Genomic DNA, 24374 nt, shown 5'->3' on the forward strand with positions numbered 1-24374 from the left:
GGGAAAAGAGGTGGTGGAATTCAGTGGGTTGCCAGCATGGGGGCAACTCTTGGCAGGAAGTGGTGCCCCGGTACCACATGCGCATGTGCAAAGTGCGCACCAGGACTGTGCAATGACATCACTTTGGGTCAGCTAGAACAAGGGGGGATTTTTTTTACGTTTAATTTGCCCTCGGCGATCTAAACTCCCCTCTGCCTGGGGATCAGGGGGCGGGGCCACCGGCCATGTGACCATTTTCCAGAGGTGCCACAACTCCGTTCCACCATGTTCCAGCTGAAAAAAAGCCCTGTATTAATGTATAGTATTTAGAAAGTGCAATGTGATGAATGTGCTAGAACAATATATTGTTCTAGTGCATTCAGCACATTGCACTTTCCCCTTTCTCTTTGTGCAACTTGGTCCCAGAGGTAGCCCCTTTCTTCTTTTTTTAGCAGAGAAAGAAAACAGTGAGAAAAGAGTGGTCTACTCTCAGCTGCAAACAGCCATAAAAAGGGGGTCTTTTCATCTGCATGTGACCCTCTTCCTTCCGAATCATGAGTTGTGTGATAAACAACATTAATGAAAACCAAATTGCTGCTCTCCCAGCCTCAGGTCCATTCGAAGGGCATTTCTTTTATATATTGCAGTTTTTTTTACTGTCTGATGCTTGACACAGCTCACATATGGATTCCTGTGATTTTTAAATTGTGTATTTCTATTGTGTTTTTAAATTTGTAATATTTTTTTATTCTTGTGAGCCGCCCCGAGCCTGCTTGTGTGGAGGACGGGATACAAATGTGATAACACAAACAAACCAATAAATAATTTTTAGTGCATGCAAAATGTGGAAGGACTCCTTAGACTCAAGAGTGGAACTACAAGTGACAAAAGGCACAGATTGGACACTTGTCAGCTTCCCTCAAGTTTTGATGGGAAATGTAGGCATCCTGGTCTTGCAGCTTGGCTCTCCGACTGCTGTCCAATGGACTTTTCAACTGCCACTTGTCCAACATTCCACCAAGCTGCCTACATTTCCCATCAAAACTTGAGGGAAGCTGACAAGTGTCCAACCTGTGCCTTTTGTCACTTGTAGTTCCGCTCTCAGACAGACAGACAGAACCTTTATTGGCATAACTGTAATAGTGTCGATAAATCCTTAGACTCTTACGGGAAACCTTCCAAAAGCAAGGCTAAACAGGTATAACAGAGGCCGTCTCCCTTTAATAGCTGTGCAAAGGAGTGGGTTCCGGCAGTGGAGTTTTTTAAACACCTGCAATACAATCGGCAACTGCAGAAATTCCCTCTTCTCCCAACAATGCCCAATCCTAGTTCCGCTCACTCTAATTCAAGCTCCCTCAAGTGTAAATCTCTGTACAAGACCAGTGCAAGACATTCAAAGTACTGGAACTTGGAACAGCTGGGTTCAAATCCTGTTTATGAGGCTATCAACCTCGGGGCTGCCTTTCGGCAAGCCGCTACCTCTCAGCTTTGCCTAATTCACCGAGTTACTGTCAACTTGAAATCGGATATCCACCACACTCGTTGGGCTGTAATAGGGGAGGTGAAAGAGATGTGGTCAAATACACCCTGACAAAACATCTCACGTCTGAAAAAGCTGAAGCTTAGGATGCCCGAGCATTTTCTCTTTGGTCACTGTTTGACTGATATGTGCCACTGGATGGGCATTAGGTGTGTTCCACCAGGGCAATCCTTACCATTCTCTGTTTTCTGTACTCTCCAACAAATAACTGCAGAGATTTTACATTTATCTGAACTGAACCTCAAAGGCCTTACTTAGTTTCAAAGTAATAAATATTCCTCATTAATCTGCCCCCATGTGGTAACTGCTGGGATTTACCCGGTTAGGAGCCCAGCTTGTTATCGAGCAGGGAAATACTGTTTTCCAAAATCTGCCCTGTGTGGTAAATACCGGATGTTACCATGGCTATGTGTTTATTCCTGTGCATGCCTCCACAGAAATGTCCTCCATGTGAAACTGATACGCTGTTTCCTAATGATGGCTTATCAGGAATAAACATGGCACGACGCTCGAGAGTGAGGCTAAAAAAGCACATACAGCAGGCGGGTTTTTCACAGCAGTTTGGGTTTGGGCTGTGTCAAGAATTGCTCTGCCTGCATTCTGTTTTTCGGCAGCTTTTCAAACGTTGCATCAAAAGCGTTTGCTCACTGAGCAACAAGGCCAAACGTCCAGCTCCTTTGTCCTCAGCAAGACCAGCGGGAGGCCAAGACAGAGTGGCTACATGATGTTGTGGTATCCTGCCGTTCACCATGTGATCCCTAATTAGCTGGGCCCCCCATGAGATTAATTCCAGGAAGAAGAACCTGCCAGTCAACATCGACCAACTCATAGTTGCAGGTGAGAAGAATTGAAGGTTGCCATGCCAGGGAAGAGGAGATCAACAGCAGGTTTGATATAAGCGGGCACATCTACATAGTTTAGGCACTGGGAGACAGTTCAAGCCTTCCCATGAAGGCTGCTTTGGATCCATAAATTGAAGTGGGTGAACATTGGGCCCCACCATATTTCTTGCACTGTCAACTCCAGGTTGAGAATCAACTGGAGCTTTGAGGGTGGAGCCTGGGGAAGGAAAAATATGGGGAGAGGAGAGATGTTAGAAGGGTATCACGCCATAAGTCGCTCTACACGAGACATCTTACACAAGAATGCTCAAGTATAGGTAGACACAATTTTAGCCCAGAAATATAGTTTAAAAAGACAGAGGCAAAGGCTCTGCCAATTTCACTTCTCTACGCAGAGACCTGGGAGATTGCTTCTCAGAGAGTTTGTTAATTTCATCTTTGCCTCCCCAAAGAAGAGGTGAAATTGACAGAGCCTTTAGGGAGGTGAAGATGAAATTAACAACCCCTCAGAGGAGTGATCTCCACCCTCTGTGTTAGACAAGTGAAATTGGCAGAGCCTTTGGTTCTGTTTTTTTAAACCACGCTTCCGGGCTAAAATTACATCTCCCTACACTTGAGCGTTCTCGTGTTAGATGTGTCAAGTAGAGAGACTCATAGACTCCACTTTCCAAAGCTGCTGCTTCCTCCGGAGGACCTGATCTCTGACATTTAGTGATCGGTTCCAGGAGAACTCCAGACCCACCTGGAGGCACCCTTTTTCATTTAGTCCCTTTCATTTAATCTCCCCCTGGGTACTGAGAACGGAGACAGTGAAGTCAGAAGACATTGTGACAACCTTTTGATTCTTCTTGCTTGGAACTTTTAATTGGTTGCTGTTGCCAGGCAGGGAACATTCCCGCCCCCCCCGCCCCCCATCCCCATGAAATCTCCAGCTTCACTCCTGGCACATTTGAAAACGGTCCTCAGATCTGTTTGAAACAAAAGTGCTAAAGAAAAGCCGGACCTTGCTACAATTTCCTGTATCTCCACTCGCATCATCTCGGTGTCAAGGTGGCGGCTTCCTGTTTGATTGTTAATTACCCTTTCTTACTGCATGCCGTGCAAGACACTTTCACGTTTTAATTAGCGATTTACTCTTCTTTGTAATTACTGATGGAGTGATTAGAAGTCCTTTTCTATTGCTGCACAATAGCGGCAGCCCTCTTTACGGAGCACATCCGTCCATTTTCGCATCCCTGGGATTTGTTCTCCAGATTAGTCTGTGAGCAGGTGATTTTGTAAAGTGCACCAATAAAGGAAGGGAGGGGAAGGTGGAACTGGGGAGGGAAGCACTTGTTTTAAAGAGATTTGGAGACGCAGAACAGCGAGCAACGTGCGCTGGCTGGCAAGGGGAGCAGGATAGGAAGGTGGAAGGGCTGTAGAGCAGTGGTAGAGTGTGCTCTTCTCATGCCAAAGGTCCTAGTCCAGAGCATTTCTAATATATAGTTTTAGGCGGGTAGTTGTGTTGGTCTGCTGTAGAAAAGCAGAGCCCAGTGGCATCTTAGAGACCAACAAGATATTCGGGGTGTAAGCTTTCAAGAATCAGAGCTCTCTTTTTCACCCTCCTAAAGGATCTCAGCGGTAGCGGGGCCAAGAAGCAACGGGGAAGGCCTTGAACTCTATGCCCTGTTTGTTAGTCCTGTGTGAAACAGGATGCTAGACTAGGGCCATTTTCACACGGCCAGGCGCCCGGAAGATCGTGTGAAACTCACAGCATAAAAGCGTCTTCCTAGCATGATTTCCTAGCACAATCCCGTTTAATGGCCCTTTTTCTGAAGTCATCGGGCCATTAAAGGGGATCGTGCCAGGAAATCCTGCTAGGAAGACACTTCACGCTGTGAGTTTGTGTGATCTCCCGGGGTGTGTGTGAAAATGGCCTAGATGGACCACAGGTCTGGTCCTGCCGGGGTCTTTTGTACGTTGTAATCTCACTAGTTGGAAAACTAGTTGGAGTAGAGAGTACTAGGGTAGACAGACCAAGGAGCCTGCCTCAGCAGGCTCAGTTTAAATCTTGCCTCTGTCACCGTGTCACCAAGTCTCAATGGCCCAGCTCCGCTGGACTGTTGTAAGGATTACTGAGATAAACAAGTTGAGCACAGCTCTCTAAATGCCAAGTGTTATCGAAGAAAAGCTCACCTTTAAGTATCTATGAAGGATGCGTGATTGGCTGTTCAGTGCCTCAGCCTCATCTCTGGGATGTCTCCTAACACCCCCTGATTCCAAGGACACCCCCTCTCTATTCCTCAGCAATTTCTTGTGAGAATATCAGAACAACAACAACAACAACATTCGATTTATATACCGCCCTTCAGGACAACTTAACACCCACCCAGAGCAGTTTACAAAGTATGTTATTATTGTCTCCCCAACAACAATCACCCTGTGAGGTGGGTGAGAGAGCTCTGAGAGAGCTGTGACTGACCTAAGGTCGCCCAGCTGGCTTCAAGTGGAGGAGTGGGGAATCGAACCTGGCTCTACAGATTAGAGTCTCACGCTCTTAACTACTACACCAAACATGGAAAAGCTCTAACAGCATCTGTTCCATCACATCTCTTTGGAGTCGACGTTTCACTATGAAAATAGCAAAAACTGTTCTCAATTAACAAGGGGCTGTGGTGCCCAATCTTAAAAAAAAACCACTTTTAGCTGCAGCTCACCCCTGGCATCTCAATTTTTTAGTCCCTGTGTGTGGGATAAATCCCATATATACAAGATTATTCCTGGCAAAGGGTAAGGACAGCAGGAAGCTCGAGCAGCTATCCTGCCCTGGCAGGGTGTCTTGTGATAGCACTGGCTCTCAGAACTTCCCTCTGTGGTTGCTTCCCTCCTGAATTTGGCGGCTCACGGGGCTGCCAAATAGTCCGGGCAAAGGGCATATTAAATTTAGAGTTCTTCCATCAGTGTGTGTTGAACACTTTGGGACAGGAAGACCCATGACCCCGGCAACCAGAGAAGAATTATACATGAAGGAAGCCCGCCCTTTGAGTTTATCTCTAGGAAGATTTATGAGAGGTGACCAGGTTGCTGTAAGGGTCACGGCTCTCTCCTGTAAAACCTCGAGAAGCAGCCTCTCATTTTGACACGAGGCCATTAAACACAAGCACCGGGTCACATGCTGGCATCTCCCTGTCTGAGATGAGGGGGTCGTCGTGCCCTCCTTCCTTCCAAGCTGCAGAATGCTCTTCCTTCATTATTTAAGAAAAATCTGCAATTCCCTTCCTCGTAGTTTGGTGATTTCTTCTGTACCTCTGTTCACAAGGGAGGTGGACATCAGGAGACAGAAGGACACCTGTTTCATTTTGCATCGCTGTCTAAGGCACCTGAGGTGAACTGATCGGCTGTCTTGGTTTTATGTCACTTTAACTGCCATGACTTGCACACGCACATACAAAGCTGCTTTATCCTGTGCAATGTTTTGCCATGTAAGCAGGTTGTGTATTTTATTTAATTAACGTTGGGTTTTGAATGTACATTTACAGTGGTTTAAAATGCAGGCCTCTAGGAGAAGAAAGAAGAGGGATGGATGGGTGAGTGAAATGTGCTGCGCTAATGGGATGGAAGGTATACCCATAGGCCAGGGGCGGATTGAACTGCACTTTTTATTCAAGATTTTTTTCCTTGGGAAAGAGTTCAGTCCATTCGTGTGGCAGTCTGTGTTTGTGCATTAGAAAAGAGCAAGAGTCCAGTAGCACCTATAAGACTAACAAAATTTGTGGTAGGGTATGAGCTTTCGTGAGTCACAACTCACTTCTTCTCTGCATGTGAGGGGAGAGTGTTGTTCTGTGAGGGAAGTGCTGAGGGAAGAAGTCTGGGGGTTTTACTTTGTAGATGACATCAGCCTTTGTGGCCAGGGAACTTCTGAGACAGAGAATTCCATGTTCTTCTCTTTTAGGGATATTTTTAGCCTAAGTGGCAACTGTGGGGAAAACTAGTCTGAGTAGAAACATTGGAAGATCTGTACCTATCTTGAAACCATTACGCTTATGAACTACTCTGAAACTACTAAACATATGTACTTACAAATAAACCCTATTTTTGTTTAAATAAAACATCAATTTCATTTAGTATGAAGGAGCCCCTTTTACATCACAATCACCCCATGCGTTGACTGTTCTAGCATTCTACCAACTGTAACAAAGCCTTCCTATACTACAAGTCAAACTGAGAGAACTAAGGCCTTTGGTAGCAGTGGAAAGATCTTGGGAACAGTTAAGAAATCTGGAAGGCAGCAATATGCAGGTCTCATAAAGAGGGCAAAATGCCGCAGTCTGAGTCAGAATGTTGCTCTTTCAAGGGCAGTATTGCCTAAACTGCCTGGCAGTGGCTCTCTGGTGTCTCCAGTCAAAATCTTTCATATCATCTATTGCCTTTTACCTAGAGAAGCCAGAAATTGAACTTGCGGCCTTCTGTAGGCAAGCAGATTCTCAGCCACTCAGCCATGGCAACACCTTTCAAAAGATTTTGGGAATCAGCTTGGTGATGTGCCGAGCATTTTCTGACAGAGATCTCTCTCTCTCTCCCCCCCCCCAATTCAAACAACAACTTCCAATCTATTAAACCATGTCTAGTGGAATTTGCCATATGGAACGGAGCAACTTCCCCCCCTCTAAGCCATGGTCACACAAATGACAGAGGAGGAGAGGTCCCTGTACAGTACTCTGAACTTCATGTAGGTGATGTAAAAATGTCAGATAACATAGATAGCTAAGCAAGATTTGGGTCCAGTAGTACTTTAGGACCAACTAGATTTCCGAGTATGAGCTTTCGAGAGCTAAAGCTCCCTTCGTCAGATATCAGGTATCTGACAAAGGGAGATTTGACTCTCGAAAGCTCATACCCTGGAAATCTAGTGGGTTTCTAAGGTGCCACTGGACCCGAATCTTGCTCTTCTACAGACCAACACAGCTACTCACCAGAAACTATAGTTAGCTACATGTTTGGTAGAAATGCAACCTCAGAGACTTATGGCATTCTTATTCTTTCACTAAGCTTTATTTCTTGGGACAGATGATTGACCTCCCTTCTATGATTCTATGGTCTTTTTCTTCCTTCCTGGCCCAACATACAGTAATTGTGGAAGTGACCTCCCCCCTCCCCAGTCTGATCGGGGACCACAAGCCAATAAGTAGGAAGGTAGTGGCTAGATTACCCGGAGAGAGGGTAGAGGGGCTCTATGAAGGTTGTCTCACCCCCCATGAATGCACGGTTCATACCTTCTCTAATGTACTCTTTCCCAGTTGCACCCCCTCCCCCAGCTCAGAGGCTTCCCAGTGCTGAGCCACTTCCATTCATGGCTACATGGACTAATTGCACATTTAGTTCAAGAGACAGAAGCCTCTGGGGGAATCACACCCCTTTGTTCTTAGGGAATGAGGCAATTTCCTCCTGGGCTGGCTCTTCGCCAGGCTTTTCCTGGCTAGCGCCCCGACGTCATTTCAATTGCCAACTTGATTTACAACTCTGATGTGACTTTAAATGATTCTTAAGTGTTAAGTAAGTTATCCCACCTCAGCTATTTTCATCAGAAAGCCTGGTGCTGTTCCAATTTTTCCCTTCTGCATTCTATACATTTTCTATATGCCAAGAGGAAGGAAATTTTCCCTCGGCTCAGTGCATGTTGATGAAAAAGTTGGGAAGAAGGAAAGGGGGATGTTGAGATGCCTGAAGTTTGTAGCTGGCTGAGTTGGAAAAGACTTTGTACCCCCTCTCTGCCTCCTACACCGTAAGACCAGGGCTTTTTTTCAGCGGGAACGTGGTGGAACGGAGTTCCAGCACCTCTTGAAAATGGTCACATGGCCAGAGGCCCTGCCCCTGATCTCCAGACAGAGGGGAGTATGGAGATCAGGGGGCGGGGCCACCAGCCATGTGACCATTTTTGCTAAGGGTGATTTAAACTTTAAAATACTCCCCCCCCCTTGATCCAGCTGACCCAAAGTGACGTCATTGTGCGGTCCTGAATTCCACCACTGAGAGCCAAAACACACGTTAAGAAATACCTAGGTTCAGCACGTGTTCTCTTACCTCAAGGTTTGCCGAGATCTGTAGGCATCCTGGAAGCTTAAAGTTTAGCATTTACAGAGCAGCAGGGAGGGAAATACAGGCGCCTGTATTTCCCTTACTCTTCCTGCTGCTCTGTAAATGCTAAACTTTAAGCTTCCAGGACGCCTACAGATCCCGGCAAACCTTGAGGTAAGAGAACACGTGCTGAACCTAGGTATTTCTTAACGTGTGTTTTGGCTCTGAGTTCCACCACCTCTTTCCCCAGAAAAAAAGCCCTGCGTAAGACCATCAACATGCCGCCTTAGCCCTGCAAGACAGTCAAAGCTGCTGCACTCACATGGTGGGGAACTCAAAGCTCTGCTTTTGCGTATATTCAAAATGTTTTCAGATATTTCAAATCTTAATACCATTTTGTCATGGCCACTTCAAGCCTCAAAATTGTCTTCCATAATCATTTTTCAGGGTGAAAAGGGATTTGGAGGGTACAGGATGCCCTCTGCAAACTGACAAAGATATTGTCATTTGGGTGGGTCCAGAGGAGTTAGCCATGTTAGTCTGTAGTAGCAAAATAGCAGAGTCCAGTAGAACCTTTAAGACTAACCAACTTTACTGTAGCATAAGCTTTCAAGAACCACAGTTCTCTTTGTCAGATGCATGCATATTTCTGATGAAGAGATGCATCTGCCGAAGAGAGCTGTGGCTCTGGAAAGCTTATGCTACAGTAAAGTTGCTACTGGACTCTTTACTATTTGGGTGGGTGACTCTCTACAACCCCGTCTGTTCCACCTGCCAACTGTTCCTTGGCAGCCCTTTCCCGTTCCCTCTCAGAGTTGCCAGGTTGCAGTTGGCAACCCCCAAGAGCAATTATGGGATGGGATCTAGCATGACAACATCACATTGGTGTGCTGATGTCACATCCAGTATAAACCAGAAATGATGTCATGGAATGCTCTAGGAAACACAAAATGGACTAGGAATTATAAAAAAAAGTTATGCTGATGTGTACCCTCATTCTGCCCCCCATTTCTTCCTGCCATCCCTTCAGGATTGCCAAGAGCTCTAGCGGGAGACCTGGCAACCTTTGTGATCCTAACCAATCAGCGATCATGTAATCAGTGAGACAGTATACTGCCACTATATTACCATAGATCCAGAGGAGTTAGCCATGTTAGTCTGTAGTCACAAAATAGTAAAGAGGCCAGTAGCACCTTTAAGACTAACCAACATTATTGTAGCATAAGCTTTTGAGAACCACACAGCTCTCTTCATCGGATGCATTTGACAAAGAGTGCTGTGGTTCTCAAAAGCTTATGTTACAATAAAGTTTGTTAGTCTTAAAGGTACTACTGGACTCTTTACTATATTGCCAGTCACCTTTGGCTATAAAGAATCTTCTCTGAGGGTATCCAAGGCGGTATTGCTCTCCCTGGAGGGAATGGAAACATGCCCCTCTGTGGGTTAGGCAACTGGGCAAAGCTTTCTGATTTCCCACAGTGCCATTTTTCATTGACTGCACTTGCATCACAGGAAGATCAGAAGCAGGTGTCCCCAACCTTGTTGAACTTGGGAGCACACTAAAAAGTTGAACACAATGCTGAGCACACTTGAAATGTTGTTCTGCAAGTTGTGGAACAAAATGGCTGCCACAAGGTGGGTGGGAAATGATCACAAAATGACTGCCACAAGGCTGGGGGTAAGGGTCACAAAATGGCTGCCACAAGGCAGGTGGGGTCACAAAATGGCTGCCACAAGGCAGGTGGGAATGATCACAAAATGGCTGCCACAAGGTGGGTGGGAATGATCACAAAATGGCTGCCACAAGGTGGGTGGGAATGATCACAAAATGGCGGCCACAAGGCAGGTGGGAATGATCACAAAATGGCTGCCATCAGGGCTGTATCCAATCTCAAAATGTTATGAAGTTCCACAAAATGTTAGGAAGTTCTTACCCAAGCCTATTCCTATCGTGGAGGAAGCTGCTTCTGAACGGTTGCTCTCTGCAGCTCCTTGATTCTTCCAAAGCATCTCCTGCTCCACTTAAATGCAGAAGAGACAGGATAGCCTCTTTGCTGTGATGAGGAGATGGTTTGGGGAAGTAGCAGAGGGAGAACCAAGGACCGTATAGGTAGGTAGCACCATGGTAGCACCATACAGGTAGGTAGTACCATCCAAACTGGCGGCCTCCAAAGAAGGTGGAGACTCAGTCAGGCGTAGAGGTTCTGTCTCCCCTCAATTGCTTTGGAGCTCCAGAACCATTTTTTGGGAGAATCAGCCCATGAGCTGATGCTGTGTTCCAGTTGGCTGAGGTTCCCAACAAACTGTTAAGCAGCTTTAGAGGTAAAAGAAGACCTGATGCCACAATTTGCCTTGATCTGGTGCAGACTTTCTTGAGAATTAACTACGTTTTCTGAAGCAGTCACAGTCAGGAGCGAACTAGACCTGGCTGGGATTGAGGTGCGGTGGGGCGAGAATCAAGATGATTGATTCATGTGCCAAACTGGAAGGATGTGTGTCTATTTTTAACAGAGTATGCAGGTAGGGGGAGCTAAAATGCATTTTTTCTACACTTGTAGACTTTAAACATTTTTCTTCCACCCACCTTATTCCGAGAATCAAACTTGCTCTGATGGGGAAAAGGTTTGAACAATGAAATGCAGGGAACCAAGACAGTGGAGGAGGTAGGTTTTGGCTCTCTTCATCCCAGAGCTCCATTTTTTATTTTTAAAATCTTATCTATTGAATAGATTTTTTATCCTGCTCTTCTTCCAAGGAGCTTAGTTAGAACAGCATGCAGGGAATTCCTTTGCCCATTTTATCCTCATAACAACCCTGAAAGGTAAGCAAGACTTAAAGAGAGTAACTGGCCTACGGGTAGCTCTTTTTATGTCTGAGATGGGACCCGAACCAAAGTCTTCAAGAGTCTGGTCAGCAATAGAGATGGGCCTGAACAGCAATACGAATGAAAAAAACCCATGAACAGCCCAATCTGCTGTTTGTAAACAAGCTGTTCGTGAGGCCCAATTCTAAACAAACAGGTGGTCATTGCAAGCCTCGTTCGTTGCTGTTCGTCAAGCCAGAGAGTCTGGCACCTGCAATCAATTCCCTTGGCAACTCAGGCAGGGATTGTCTGAACTCTGTCTGAACTCCTGCTTTTGCCCTGGAAACCCCATCTAAGCCCAATTTAACTTGAGAGGCTGGTCTTCCTTTCAAGTGTGGAGCTCCAAATTTGTTACAAATGGAAAAGACCAGGGGGGAGGGGGGATCCCAGCTCTGGCTTTCAGGGAGAGACAGCTGCTGTTAGAGAGGCAGGGAGAATGCATTGGAGCTTGAATTTTCTTTGTGTGTGGTGGGATAGGGATCTACCTCTTCAGGTTCCAGGGCTGCTGCCAGGCTCTGGGGCCAAGCTATTATTTATTATTGGTACATTTCCTGCTGCCTGCTCAGGTAAGGTTTCTGGGAGTGGTGCGGTAGGGATCTACCCCTTCAGGTTCCAGGACTGCTGCCAGGCTCTGGGGCCAAGCTTATTATTTATTATTGGTACATTTCCTGCTGCCTGCTCAGGTAGGGTTTCTGGGAGTGGTGCAGTAGGGATCTTGATGGCTGGAGGAGAGCCTGCTGGCCCCCATGAACAACAAACAACAAACATATTCATGACAGGATCATGTTCATCAGAGTTCGTTATTCATTGTTCGTGGATGGCAACGAACAACGAACACCATGTTCGTTTTTTTTCTGTTCGTGCCCATGTCTAGTCAGCAACTGTAATTGCTACAGCACACTAGCTCACCAGTCTACTTTTCATTTGAAAGGGTGGGCAGATAAATAAATACACCTCTCTCTTTATATATAAATGTCTGGTTTTGGCCCTCCATGTGGAATCGAAGTCGTTCATTTCCAAAAATTGTTGGCTATCATGTATGGCCAAATATTAAATACTAAAACTACAACATGTCAAATATTGTGGTCAATAGCTACCAATAAGCTACTGCCAGACTCACCCCCCCCCCTTTCCATCTCGCTGTGGCAAGAGAAAGTACGGGTAGAATTACAAATAACTCCTTTTTTGAGACTAAGATAAATTTCTCCCCTCAAGAGTATGAAGATATATGGTCTCCTGTGGTATGCTATTTAAATGACCAAGATGTTAGATCTTCAAGTTGGGAACGACTACTGATGATATCAGGGGAAATTTGTTTTTTAGGATGTTAAAATGTTATTCATTAGGATGTTATATAAGACATTTAAAAATTTTTATCACATGTGCCTATTTTTGTATTTGTTATATTGCATGTGATAATTTTTTTAGTAATTTAAAAAACTCGTGGTCAAATATTTGGAAAGATTTGGCAGCTAACGAAATATAAAGAGAATACCTGGAGAATGTTCAACATCGTCATTTTTAGCGTGTATTTGAGCAAACATAGCTGTCCAGTTTTCAGACAGCTTAAAAGGAGAAAGAGAGGGATTTAAAATCCCTTTTTAGACAGCCAATGTTTTTTAAAAACCATTTTGCAAGATGAACAAAAATGGCTTGTTTCAGTAGAAAGCATTTGCTTTACATAACACTAGATTCTGCGCCTCGGCTCATAATCTCCTGTCTAGGTAGAACAAAGCATCTGTAAAGTGTTGGCATCAGAACGGCCTTCAGTTTGGTCTTAAACTTGGTATAAACAGTTTGGTAGCACTCCCTCCCTCTCGTCTTGTCTCCCTGTTTCTTTGCCTATCTTTCCATCTCTCGCTGGTATTTCTAAGGTGCCAATCACCTCCGTATCTTCTAGCCGGTGGTCCAGGGTGGATTAAACGGGACCAGCGGGACTGAGCGAGGCGGTATCGCTTCGGTTCTTTTCTTTTTGTACGATTTGGAGATGGAGACAGATAAGGGAACGACACAGATAACTGCTCTGATTGAGAAAAGGCTCCCGGCGCATCTTGGGCCTGCCGTTGCCAGACGTAGGAACGTGATCCTGTCATTTAGACAACTCTGAGTCGCCTGGGGTGATCAGTGCCGCCTGCATATCATAGCTTCTCTGTGGATTTACGTAAGTCGAGGAGTGTGGGTGAGGCTGCCCACCAACTTCTTTCATAATTGACCTAATTCTTGGTAGAAGATGGGAGTTAATAGGATGTGGGTCAGGCTGGGAAGGCAGTCATTGAAAAGTGATCAGTAAGTTGGATCTTGCCCTGACCTGGATAGCCCAGGTGAGCCTGATCTCTTCAGATCTCAGAAGCTAAGTTAGTAGCTTCTGGTTAGTAATTGGGTGGGAGACCTCCAAGGAAGACCAGGGTTGCAGAGGCAGGCAATGGCAAACCTCCTTTGTTAGTCTCTTGCCATGAAAACCCCAGCAGGGGTCGCCATAGGTCAGCTAGGACTTGAGGGCACTCTCCACCACCAAGTTGGGTCATGTGCCACAGATCCGTGCTTCCCTACAGTTGACAGAGGAGACCATAGAAGTTCATTGCAGGGTGGGCCAGGTTCCAGGTCAGAGGTGGCGGTATGGATCACTGATTGAGCATTGCAACTTTTGTTGAACCCTGATAGACTGGAACCACTTGGCTTTATGACAGAGGAGGCTCCGGAACTGGAATTATAAAAAATGCATGGCATAGCATTTCTGAATGAGGAGGTCTTCCAGGTTCCCTCACTCCAAAAAACCAAATTGTTTTCCCTTATGCTATGGGCCGCATTTGTGGTAAATTTGATGTTTTATTAGCAGGGGTGTCCTTTGTCCACATCATCCAATGATGAACAAGACTCTTGCCTCCAAATGATCACCTCATAACAAGCAAGCGGATCCAAAGAAACCTCTTAAAAGTTCTGAGTTTGCTGCCTCCCAGATCTCAACATTTCAGTTTTCAGCTGGATTGCCAGAAAAATACATAATGTTTCCAGACTAGAGCAAGCAAGTGTTATAAAAAAATTCAACATCAGCCAGCGGGGGAAAAAATATTCGGATTAATTAGATCCAACTGGAGGTCGCCCAGGCTCCATATTGGCCATTCCCAACCTGACTCTCCTCTGCCCCCTCCCCTTGGATCCAAATGCAGCAGATATTTTCAGACTAGTCTCTGCAAATGTCACCAGCCTAGAGTCTCAGTGAGAGAGGGGGACTTAAGCAGTGAAACCTTAAGCAGAGTTACTCTAGTCTAAGTCCATTGATTTCAAGTAAGTAATGCAAATAAATAAATAAAATAAATGAATGCATGCACAAAAACGAACATTGCTGGCAGAGGAAGACTGGAAAGCCAAACACCCCCTCCTGTGGCCACACCCCTCTCACCTCACGGAGGGCAGAAGAGCCAGCTCAGGGGTCATTTCACAGAAAAAGGGCGGGAGGAACTCATTAGCACAACTCATTAGCATATGCCACGCCCCTTGCCATCACCAGAAGTGTGCCACTAGCATAACTGATTTGCATATGCCACACCCTCGATATCAGCTATCCTGGCTGTTTTGGACCCAATCCTGGCCATTCAGGGCCGAAATTGGGCCCAAAATGGCAAAAATGGGCTGAAAATGGCTGAAAAGGGGCCCACAGTGGTCAGGATCAGGCCACTGCTGAGCGGGAGAGTGATCCACCCCCTGTCAGAGGCCCGATCCGGGCCGTTTCGGCCCCAATCTAGGCCAAAACAGGCCCCAAATGGCTGAGAGTCAGGTGGGCGGGGCCACCTGTCACGTGATCTCTTTGGGGAAATGCTGGAACTGCATTCCTGTGCATTCCCCCTCAAAATGAGCCCTGAGCTAGCTGGAGGGCAAGGAGGCATTGCTGCCCTTCTTGCTGGCTGTACCTCGCTGAGCCAGTGGAGCAAAGGTAGACACTTCCATGCTTTTCCTCTCCAGACACACCACACCTCAGCCAGCAGAGGATGAAGCCAGGCAGCGTGTTCTTTATCAGCGGCACCGTGCCAGCACAGGGCAAAGCCAGATGCCGCTGTGCCTCTGCTCCTCTTTGCTAGCCTGGGTGCATTAAGGCTGTCGAGTAAGGTGCCACGGGCAAAGAGCAAAGCCAGGTGCTACTGCACCCACGCTTTCTTCACTGGCCTGAGCATGATGGGGCTTGCAGGGGTGAATATGAGTGCTGCTAGTATAGGGTGAGTCTTGACTAGAGATGGGCACGATCCACATTACGAACTTCAAAAACCCACGAAAATGGCAATTGCGCGATCGTGACCTGGCGGATTGTGACCGTCCACGGCCAACGATCCAGCAGTCGGGAGAGGCCTGGATCGTGGCATTCGGGCTCGATTCAGGAATCCAGACACTCAGGCGCCAGCAATCTATTCCCCTGGCAACGGAGCCAGGGGAATGCCTGAGCTCTGTTTGCCCTCCTTCTGTCACCCTGGAAACCTGAATGGAAGCCCAGCTTTCCTTGATCAGCAGGGCTTCCTTCCAACCATGGAGCAGCAAAGCAGTCACAAGTTGGGAGAAGGCACCCAGGGGAGGGAGGGGGAAGGGGGTGTTCTGTAGCCATAGACACTCCAATCTCATCCCTGCAAACTCTGATAGGCAGCTCTGACGGCCAAACACAGACGGCCAAACACAAACACAGATGCCGCCGGCATCACCCACCGTTCCTGTATCGCTGGGAACAGCGGGGCGCCCCTCCGCTTTTGCCTCCACGATCCACAATCCGGGTTCGGGAACGGGAGATGGTCATTGCTGTTCGGGAATTCGGGATCGTGGTCTGCACCGAACAACGATCCTCTGGTTCTGTAATTTTTTTTGGCTCATGCCCATGTCTAGTCCTGACCTGGATAGCCCAGGTGAGATCTCAGAAGCTGAACAGGGTCGGTCTTGGTTAGTAATTGAATGGGAGACCTCCAGCGAAGACCAGGGCTGCAGAGGCAGGCAATGGCAAACCACCTCTGTTAGTCTCTGGCCATGAAAACCCCACCAGAGGTGGCCATGATGAGTCAGTTATGGCAGCACTCTCCAACACCAGTCTAGGGCTGAAGCCATGTGGCACTGCGTCCACGCTCGTATTCATTGGGCTGGGCTCAGCGGGGCCGGCAAGGAGGAACGTAGGTGCTGCTAGCCTAAGGCAAAGCTGGCTGCTGCTGGGCCCATGGTCCTGTTTGCTGGCCTGGACAAGAAGGAGCATAGAAACAATGGCCCCTGCCTTTGTCCTACGCCAGCTACGCCTGTACTCCTTTTTCCTGGCTCCACTATGAGGATTGGGCACTGCAATGAGCCCACGGGAAAGCCCCCCAGTACAATAAATGGCTCATCTGCCCCGGGCTGCCACCTAATCCTACGTCCCAGCTCTCTCTTACAACCGAGATTCAAATGTGCAAGAATAACTCGTGGAGAGGTCCTTTCTCAGTCTGAAGTGGCCGGACTCTTCTCTGAAGTCTGCAGATAGGAAGTGTACGTTTCGACGCTCCTACACACAGAACCATTCCTCCCCTCTCCCAGTGGCCCCTGCTCTATGCCCAGAGGAAGGCAAAAACCTTCCAGCATCCCAGGCCAATCTGGCCTGGAGGAAAATTCCTCCCTGACCCCAAACCGGCGATCAGCATTACCCCGGGCATGTAAGAAAGGGCCACAGGAGCCTTGAATCCGCTCGTCTCTTCCTGCCCTCCCTCTCCTGATATTGCATCATAGAATCATCACAGCTGTCAGGTGGCCACCGAGCCTCTTCTTCAATTCCTCCAAAGAAGGAAAGTCTTATTGTTATTGTTATTGTTGTTGTTATTATCATCTCTATTTTCCACAGTCCGCCAGATTTTGGGGCTGAAATTTTTGGTCCTTCACCAACTAGGATTTTATCCAAGAATCTCGGGGTCAATGAGGTATTGCCTTAGTATGTGACATGTTCCAAGCAGAGCTGCTGTTTGCAGCCGTCCAGTTGTTACCCCGTCTGTGCTGATATCGCTTATGTGTCCTTTTGGCATCTCCTGTCACAACTGGAATAATCAATGTCTGTTTCTCCCAGTATTATTATTATGATTTTGTTTCAGTCCACTTTCAAATATGTAAGTAAAGAGTCCAGTAGCACCTTTAAGACTAACCAACTTTATTGTAGCATAAGCTTTCGAGAGCCACAGCTCTCTTCGTCAGATGCAGCTTTATTGTAGCATAAGCTTTCGAAAGCCACAGCTCTCTTTGTCAGATGCAGCTTTATTGTAGCATAAGCTTTTGAGAGCCGCAGCTCTCTTCGTCAGATGCAACTTAAGCTTTTGAGAGCCACAGCTCTCTTCATCAGATGCAACTTTATTGTAGCATAAGCTTTTGAGAGCCACAGCTCTCTTCATCAGATGCAACTTTATTGTAGCATAAGCTTTTGAGAACCACAGCTCACCTCGTCAGATGCAACTTTATTGTAGCATAAGCTTTCGAGAGCCACAGCTCTCTTTGTTAGATGCAACCTGACGGTTGCAACTACAGACTAATGGTTTGCAACTACAGACTACACAGCGAACTCCTCTGGATCTCCTTTCAAATATTTGTTTCCCCACATCTGTCATTGGAAGTGGCAGTGCCCAGAGAGGCTGAACGCTGCACATTTGACTTTGTTCGCTGTGACACAGCAAGGCTCCTCGGTCCACCCCCTGCCCTGCCCTTGCTTTGGCGAGGCTCAGAAGCTTGAATTTTTTGGGCTATGTGCTGTGAGCAGGCCGGCCCAACCCCTTCCATCCTCCCCGTGTTGTGTCTACACTTACTGCCTGTGCATACGCGCCGTATGCTCCAAATTGGATCGCCATGGGATTGAACATGCCCATCTGCCCAGCCATTTGCTGCATGCGCCGCATGGTGCGCTCCTTGTCCGTGTCGGCAAACTTGACCACCAGGCTCGACGAGGCCCCCTGCAGGAAGGGAAAGAAAAAAACACGGTAGAAGGAAGAGAAGAGCTTGTTGGCACCTAGAAGAAGGACAAAGAAAATACACCTTTGGTCCCAGTTGTCACGAAAAGCAGGCCCGACATCCAGTGCTGGAATTAGGGTTGCCAACTTCCAGGTGGGATCTGAAATTCTCCTGGGATTACAGCTGATTTCCAGGCTACAGAGGTATTTTTCCCTGGAGGAAATGGCAGCCTTGGAGGGTAGACTCTATAGTATCAGATTCCTGCTGAAGTCCCTCCCAAAGCTCTGTCTTCCCTGGGCCCTCCCTCAATATCCAGAAATTTCCCAATCCAGAGGTAGCATTCCTGCTGCTGTGCTGTACTGCTCTGAGGCCCTGTGGGGTAAAGGTGGGGGGAAATGGATGAAGCCCAGATTCCTGGATGGGTTGGATAAAAATGTCATAGGTAGATTTTGTCTCTTTGTACTGGATTCATTTTTGTCTCGGAAGGAAGGAAGGAAGGAAGGAAGGAAGGAAGGAAGGAAGGAAGGAAGGAAGGAAGGAAGGAAGAAAGAAAGAAAGAAAGAAAGAAAGAAAGAAAGAAAGAAAGAAAGAAAGAAAGAAAGAAAGAAAGAAAGAAAGAAAGAAAAAGCAACCACACAAGCATTTGCATACTCTGCAAATTCGCCAGGGGCTTAGATGTCAGTAAGCACATGGAATGTGTATCCCAGTGGCGGAATCTACATCTGGAGGCACACCTGGTTTACTTCTATGGTTCCTTAGCGCAATCATAACAGAGAGGCTGCCCGCTGTTTCCATGGATATGCAAAAACATCAGGTTTGGAAGAGCAGAAGACTTTGTGGGGAGAAGGGGGCAAATTTCACTCATTCCCAAGGACATGCTTGCTAATGTTTGCTCGACATCTTTTTCCAGCCGTCACTCCTTTGCTCCAACAAAGGGTTTCCACACATGCAGCTGACACCAAACCCAGGGGGATGCCCGTCTGCAGCGGTACTGGCAGGTTCACTCAAGCCCCCCAAGGGGCACCTTTGGAGGGTAGATGGGTAATTCCCCTTCCCACCCTGGCCCAATAATATGTGCAACTATTTGGGAATGAGTAGAGCAACATCTGGGACAGATTTTCTTGCATTTAATTGTGAATCCTCTGTAAATTAACCCTTGGGGTTTCAAAGACTGTCCCACTCCAGTCTTCTATTCTGCAGGCGAAACTATGGTTGCCAACCCTCAGGTGAGACTTGGTGATCGCCTGTAATTATGATTGCTCTCCAGACTACAGAGATTGGTTCACCTAGATAAAATGTCTGCCTTGGAGGGTGGACTCCGGCGTTATACCCCCTCTCCTTCCCAAGCTCCTCCCACCTTGGGCTCCACCCCCAAATCTGGAGCTGGCAGCCTTAGTCTAAACTGACACACCTTCTCCAGTCTTTATTTATTTATGTCATTTATAGTCCGCCTTTCTCACTGGGACTCAAGGCGGATTACACAGTGTGAGATTAGTACAGGCCATTTCAAGGACAATTCCATAAACAATGCCGTAAGGCAAATAAACACAAGTATACAAAGATGTAGCATTAGTAAGAATCCAAGACAGAGTTGAAGAAATGCTGAAACAGAACATAAGCAATTCACATGAAGCACAAGTAGCTCATAGGAGCACATATTTAAAACAATGGATAGTACGTAAGCCAACATAGTGGTGAAGTCTATGGTCCCTAACTCATTAGCAAAGCATCTGAGAGCCCCTCGCTACAACACAAAAGCCTTTTTGAATAATTTGGTTTTGCATTGTTTGTGGAAAGCTAGGAGAGTGGAGGCTCTCCTGACCTCCTCAGGCAGGCCGTTCCACAGAGTAGGGGCCACCACACAGAAGGCCCATGTACAGGCTGCTGTTGATTTCACCCATGTCCCTCAGTGGAACAGGCTTCCTCGGGAGGTGGTGGGCTCTCCTTTTTTGGAGGTTTTTCAGCAGCAGCTAGATGACCATCTGACAGCAATGCTGATTCTCTGAACCTGGGCAGATCATGAGAGGGAGGCCAGGAAGGGTTACATCAGTGCTTAGTGGCCCCTTTTTACATGCCCAGGGTAATGCCAATCGCCAGTTTGGGGTCAAGAAGCAATTTCCCCCCGGCCAGTTTGGCTAGGGATCCTGACGATGTTTGGCCATCTTCTGGACATGGAGCAAGGGTCACTGTGCGTGTGTGTGTGGGGGGGAGTAGTTGTGAATTTCCTGCATTGTGCAGGGGTTGGACTAGATGATCCTAGAGGTCCCGTCCAATTCTATGATTCTATGTGCAGGATGGCACCTGCAGGAGATCCTGTTCAGACATAGACCCTCCAAGTTTGTATTTGATCAATGTATGCAGTTTATTTCTAAAAAAACATATTCTTCCTTATTTCACTGTGCAATAAAGCTTAGAGGGTGGCCCACCTGTAGCGAGATCCAACATGTGAACCCACAACGGCCAACCTCCAAATCTAGGCCTCTGCCTTTGCCACTGCAACCCTTCTGCTTTGGGTAGTGAGTTCAAATCCTGTAGGGGCCCCTGAACCCCCCAATCTAGCACTGCGTGTGTGCATTTTGCATTGCTGGTGTATGGCATATTGTCACTGGCTAGGCAGTGGAGCCAGCTGTCCCACTTTTTCTGCAGACAATAGCCTCCCCACATCCCCTGTAATAAAGTATAAAGAAGTGAGGGATTAGCATGCTTACACCCCACACAAAGTGGTTTCACAATCAAAGCAGCATTCTCCGGATTAGAAGCACACTCCGGGAGGAAGTGGCTTCCACTTCCTTGCTCTCTCTCTGTCTGTCAATCTTTCTCTCTCTCTGACCTGTCCCTCTCTCCGACGCTAATAAATCTATAACCCACTTGAACAATACAGCACAGAACCAGGAAATAAAATAAAAGGTTTAGCTAAACAAAGGGAAGGGCAAGAGGCAAGACTCGGCTCAGGGATTCAGAGGTTTAGATGCAAGTTATTAAGAGAGAACAGAAAAGAAGGAGGACAGATCATCTTCAATCTTCAGCGAGCTTTTTGATTCCTGCTCAGAAGCAAAATCCTTCCTCTTCTCCCCCCCCCCCAAATCACACGACACGGGTATCGATCCTCCCCCCCGCCCCCGCAAACAGTGCTCTTAATTACACTTCATTGACAAATGAATATTTTTAATGCATACATTTCCTGGTAATTATCACCAGACTGGTCTTTAATGAGATCTCAAGATTCGCTTAATTAATCCCGGACTGAGAGACTCTTTGGTAACCGGATCTAACACTCTCGACCTATCTGAAGAAATGTCGGAAGCCAAGGCCATCTAAGGCAAGCCAAGGGGCTGGGGACAGGGGAGGGAGGAGAAGCTGTCAATGGGTTCTTCCTTGGGCACTGTTGCAGAACAGCAAAAGTGCCCTTTGGTGAGTAAAGACTGTTGACAAGGAAGGAAACGGGGAGCTGTTCGAGAATTCTGGATGTTTGGCTTGAGGATAGTTCTAATTTCTGCAGCTATATGGTTATATTCTATGATTCAGAGTCAAAGACATTACGAAAACAAAGCATAACACCCTGCATTCATTGGTTACTGGTTGCAAATACAGAATGCATATTTCAAAGAGCAAGATTCAAGCCCAGGAGTACCTAACTTATTTATATATTTCATTTATGTCATTTATAGTCCGCCTTTCTCCTGAGACTCAAAGCGGATCACACAGTGTGAGATTAGTACAGTCAGTTTCAAGGACATTTCCATAAACAATGCCATAAACACAATTTTACAAAGATGTAGCATTAGTAAGAATACAATACAGAGTTGAAGGAATGCTGAAAGAGAACATAAGCAGTTCTAGGGCTGACATTAGACCACATGAAGCACAGGTAGCTCATAGGAGCACATATTTAAGACAACAGGTAGTACGTAAGGCAACATAGTGGTAAAGTTTACGGTCCTTAACTCATTAGTGAAGCATCTGAGAGCTCCTCCCTACAATACAAAAGCCTTTTTGAATAATTTGGTTTTGCATTGTTTGCAGAAAGCTAGGAGAGAGGGGGCTCTCCTGACCTCCCCAGTTAGGTCATTCCACAGGGTAGGGGCCATCACGGAGAAAGCCCGTGTACGGGCTGTTGCCGATTTCGCCCATGTGCAGCCTGGCACCTGCAGGAGACCCTGTTCAGATGAGTGAAGCTGCCATGGAGGAACATAGGGAGGGAGGCAGTCCTGTAGGTATGCAGGGCCAAGGCCGTGAAGAGCTTTGTATGTGATAACCAATACCTTGAACTGAGCATGATAGCTGATAGGTAGCCAATGGAGCGACTGCAGGATGGGAGTGATGTTCATGCTCCTGCTCGCTCCTGATAGCAGTTGCGCCACAGCATTTTGCACCAATTGGAGTCTCCCTAGTTAATTTGAATGGGAGACCTATGTATAGTGCATTCAATTAGTCAAGTCTTCTTGATGTTACCATAGCATGGATCCAGGTGGCCAGGTCGGCCAGGTCGTGGTAAGAAGCCATCTTCCAGGCTAGAGTGAGATTGTAGAAGGCATTTTTGCAGCTGCCTTAACTCGTTCGAATAGTAGCACTGGATCCAATTTAACCCAGGCTCTTCACTGCATCTGCAGGGGTCAGACGACCTCCATCGAAAGTGGGGAGTACAATGTCCTTCCAGATCTCTGCCTTCCCAACAAGTATCACTTCCATCTTAGAGACCAACTGGATTTCCAGGGTGTGAGCTTTCGAGAGTCTAAACTCACTTCGTCTGTCTGCTTTTCTACTATAGACCAAAGTGGCTAATCACCAGAAACACATTTCAAAAGGGACTAGAAATTAAGCTAAATCCTCCACTGAAAAGCGGAATTGCCCCAGTTAACCAGGGGATTCTGTCAGTCATTCACATGTCTGGAGCTAGTATGGGTATTTTCCAACCCAGGAAAACCCTTTTCTGGGTGTTGCTGGAAGTGGAGGAATTAGCTGAAGCAGGGTTGGAGTTAGGGAGGCAGGCAGGACCTATTGGTCTGTTGTGCAAAACTTCTAGCTGTTCCAAAGGTTTCATACTGCCTGCCCATTAAAGACGCTGATGTTGTATACTCTTGTACCTTTCTCAGCTGGAAAAGGGCTGTAGGCCATGACAGCTAAAGGAAGCCTCCATGTTCAGAGGCAGTGTACCTGAATTAGGGTTGCCAACTCTGGGTTGGGAAATAACTGGAGATTTTGATCTGGAGCTTGGGGAGGGAAGGTTTTGAGTAGCGAAGGGACCTTAGCCAGGTATATGGTTCATCCTTCAAAGCATTAGTTTACTCCAGGAGACTTAGAGCAGAACCACAAGTGACAAAAGGCACAGATTGGACACTTGTCAGCTTCCCTCAAGTTTTGATGGGAAATGTAGGCAGCTTGGCGGAATGTTGGACAAGTGACAGTTGAAAAGTCCATTGGACAGCAGTCAGAGAGCCAAGCTGCAAGACCAGGATGCCTACATTTCCCATCAAAACTTGAGGGAAGCTGACAAGTGTCCAATCTGTGCCTTTTGTCACTTGTGGTTCTGCTCTTAATCTTTGTTGCCTGGAGGTCAGTTGTAAATCCAGAGGACCTCCAGGCCCCGTGTGGAAGTTGGCGACTCTGCTCTGAGTACTGGTATGGTGGGGCTACAACAGGAGAAGTCTTTGGACTCTCCATGCCATGGTTGCAGGATTCTCATTGACCATGGTGGGAAACAGAATTTTGGACTGATGGATCCGGTTGTGTCTGACCCGGCGCAGCTGCTCTTATGGTCATATGTTAAAGAGCAGCATAAATGGCAGAAAATGGCAGAAAATGTTTAAAAAGTGCTTGGGGCTCAGAATTGTGGGTCTGGAAATTAAACAGTGGAAGAACAACAGGAATGGAATGAGAACTGGAGAACTGACCAAGTTTTCTTCGTAGCAAGAAGGGCTGGACACTTCAGAAGTGCGCAGCTCCATGTTAAAAACAACATTTTGCAGTCCAGCTGCAGCCATGCAAGATTTACACAGCAACAGTGGAGGAGCTGACTGGCATTAAAAACAATTCAAGACGACACTTGTGCCCACAAGATGACATAGGTGGACCTCAAGATGTCCTTGTCTGGAACATAAAAGCAGCCATGCTTTATCAGGTTAATGGCCCGTCTCTTCTGGGATTCTGTTCCCCCCATGGCCAACCATATGCT

At 46.9% G+C, this 24374-nt stretch overlaps 1 protein-coding gene across 27 annotated transcripts in view; it reads right to left on the reverse strand.

Moving 5' to 3' along the window:
• Window positions 1-24374, reverse strand: part of CELF4 (CUGBP Elav-like family member 4) — a 999910-nt gene that overhangs the window by 50680 nt on the left and 924856 nt on the right. For 18 of the 27 annotated variants that reach the window (XM_054986378.1, XM_054986390.1, XM_054986374.1 and 15 more), the window contains exon 6: window positions 18061-18204. In XM_054986378.1, the coding sequence (XP_054842353.1) occupies window positions 18061-18204 (144 nt within the window). Of the gene's footprint in view, window positions 1-18054; window positions 18205-24374 lie in introns of all 27 variants that reach the window. The other 9 variants (XM_054986392.1, XM_054986391.1, XM_054986377.1 and 6 more) reach the window with 1 other exon arrangement.

This window comes from Eublepharis macularius, chromosome 8 (assembly GCF_028583425.1).
Source record: "Eublepharis macularius isolate TG4126 chromosome 8, MPM_Emac_v1.0, whole genome shotgun sequence".
NCBI classification, from domain to species: Eukaryota; Metazoa; Chordata; class Lepidosauria; order Squamata; family Eublepharidae; genus Eublepharis; species Eublepharis macularius.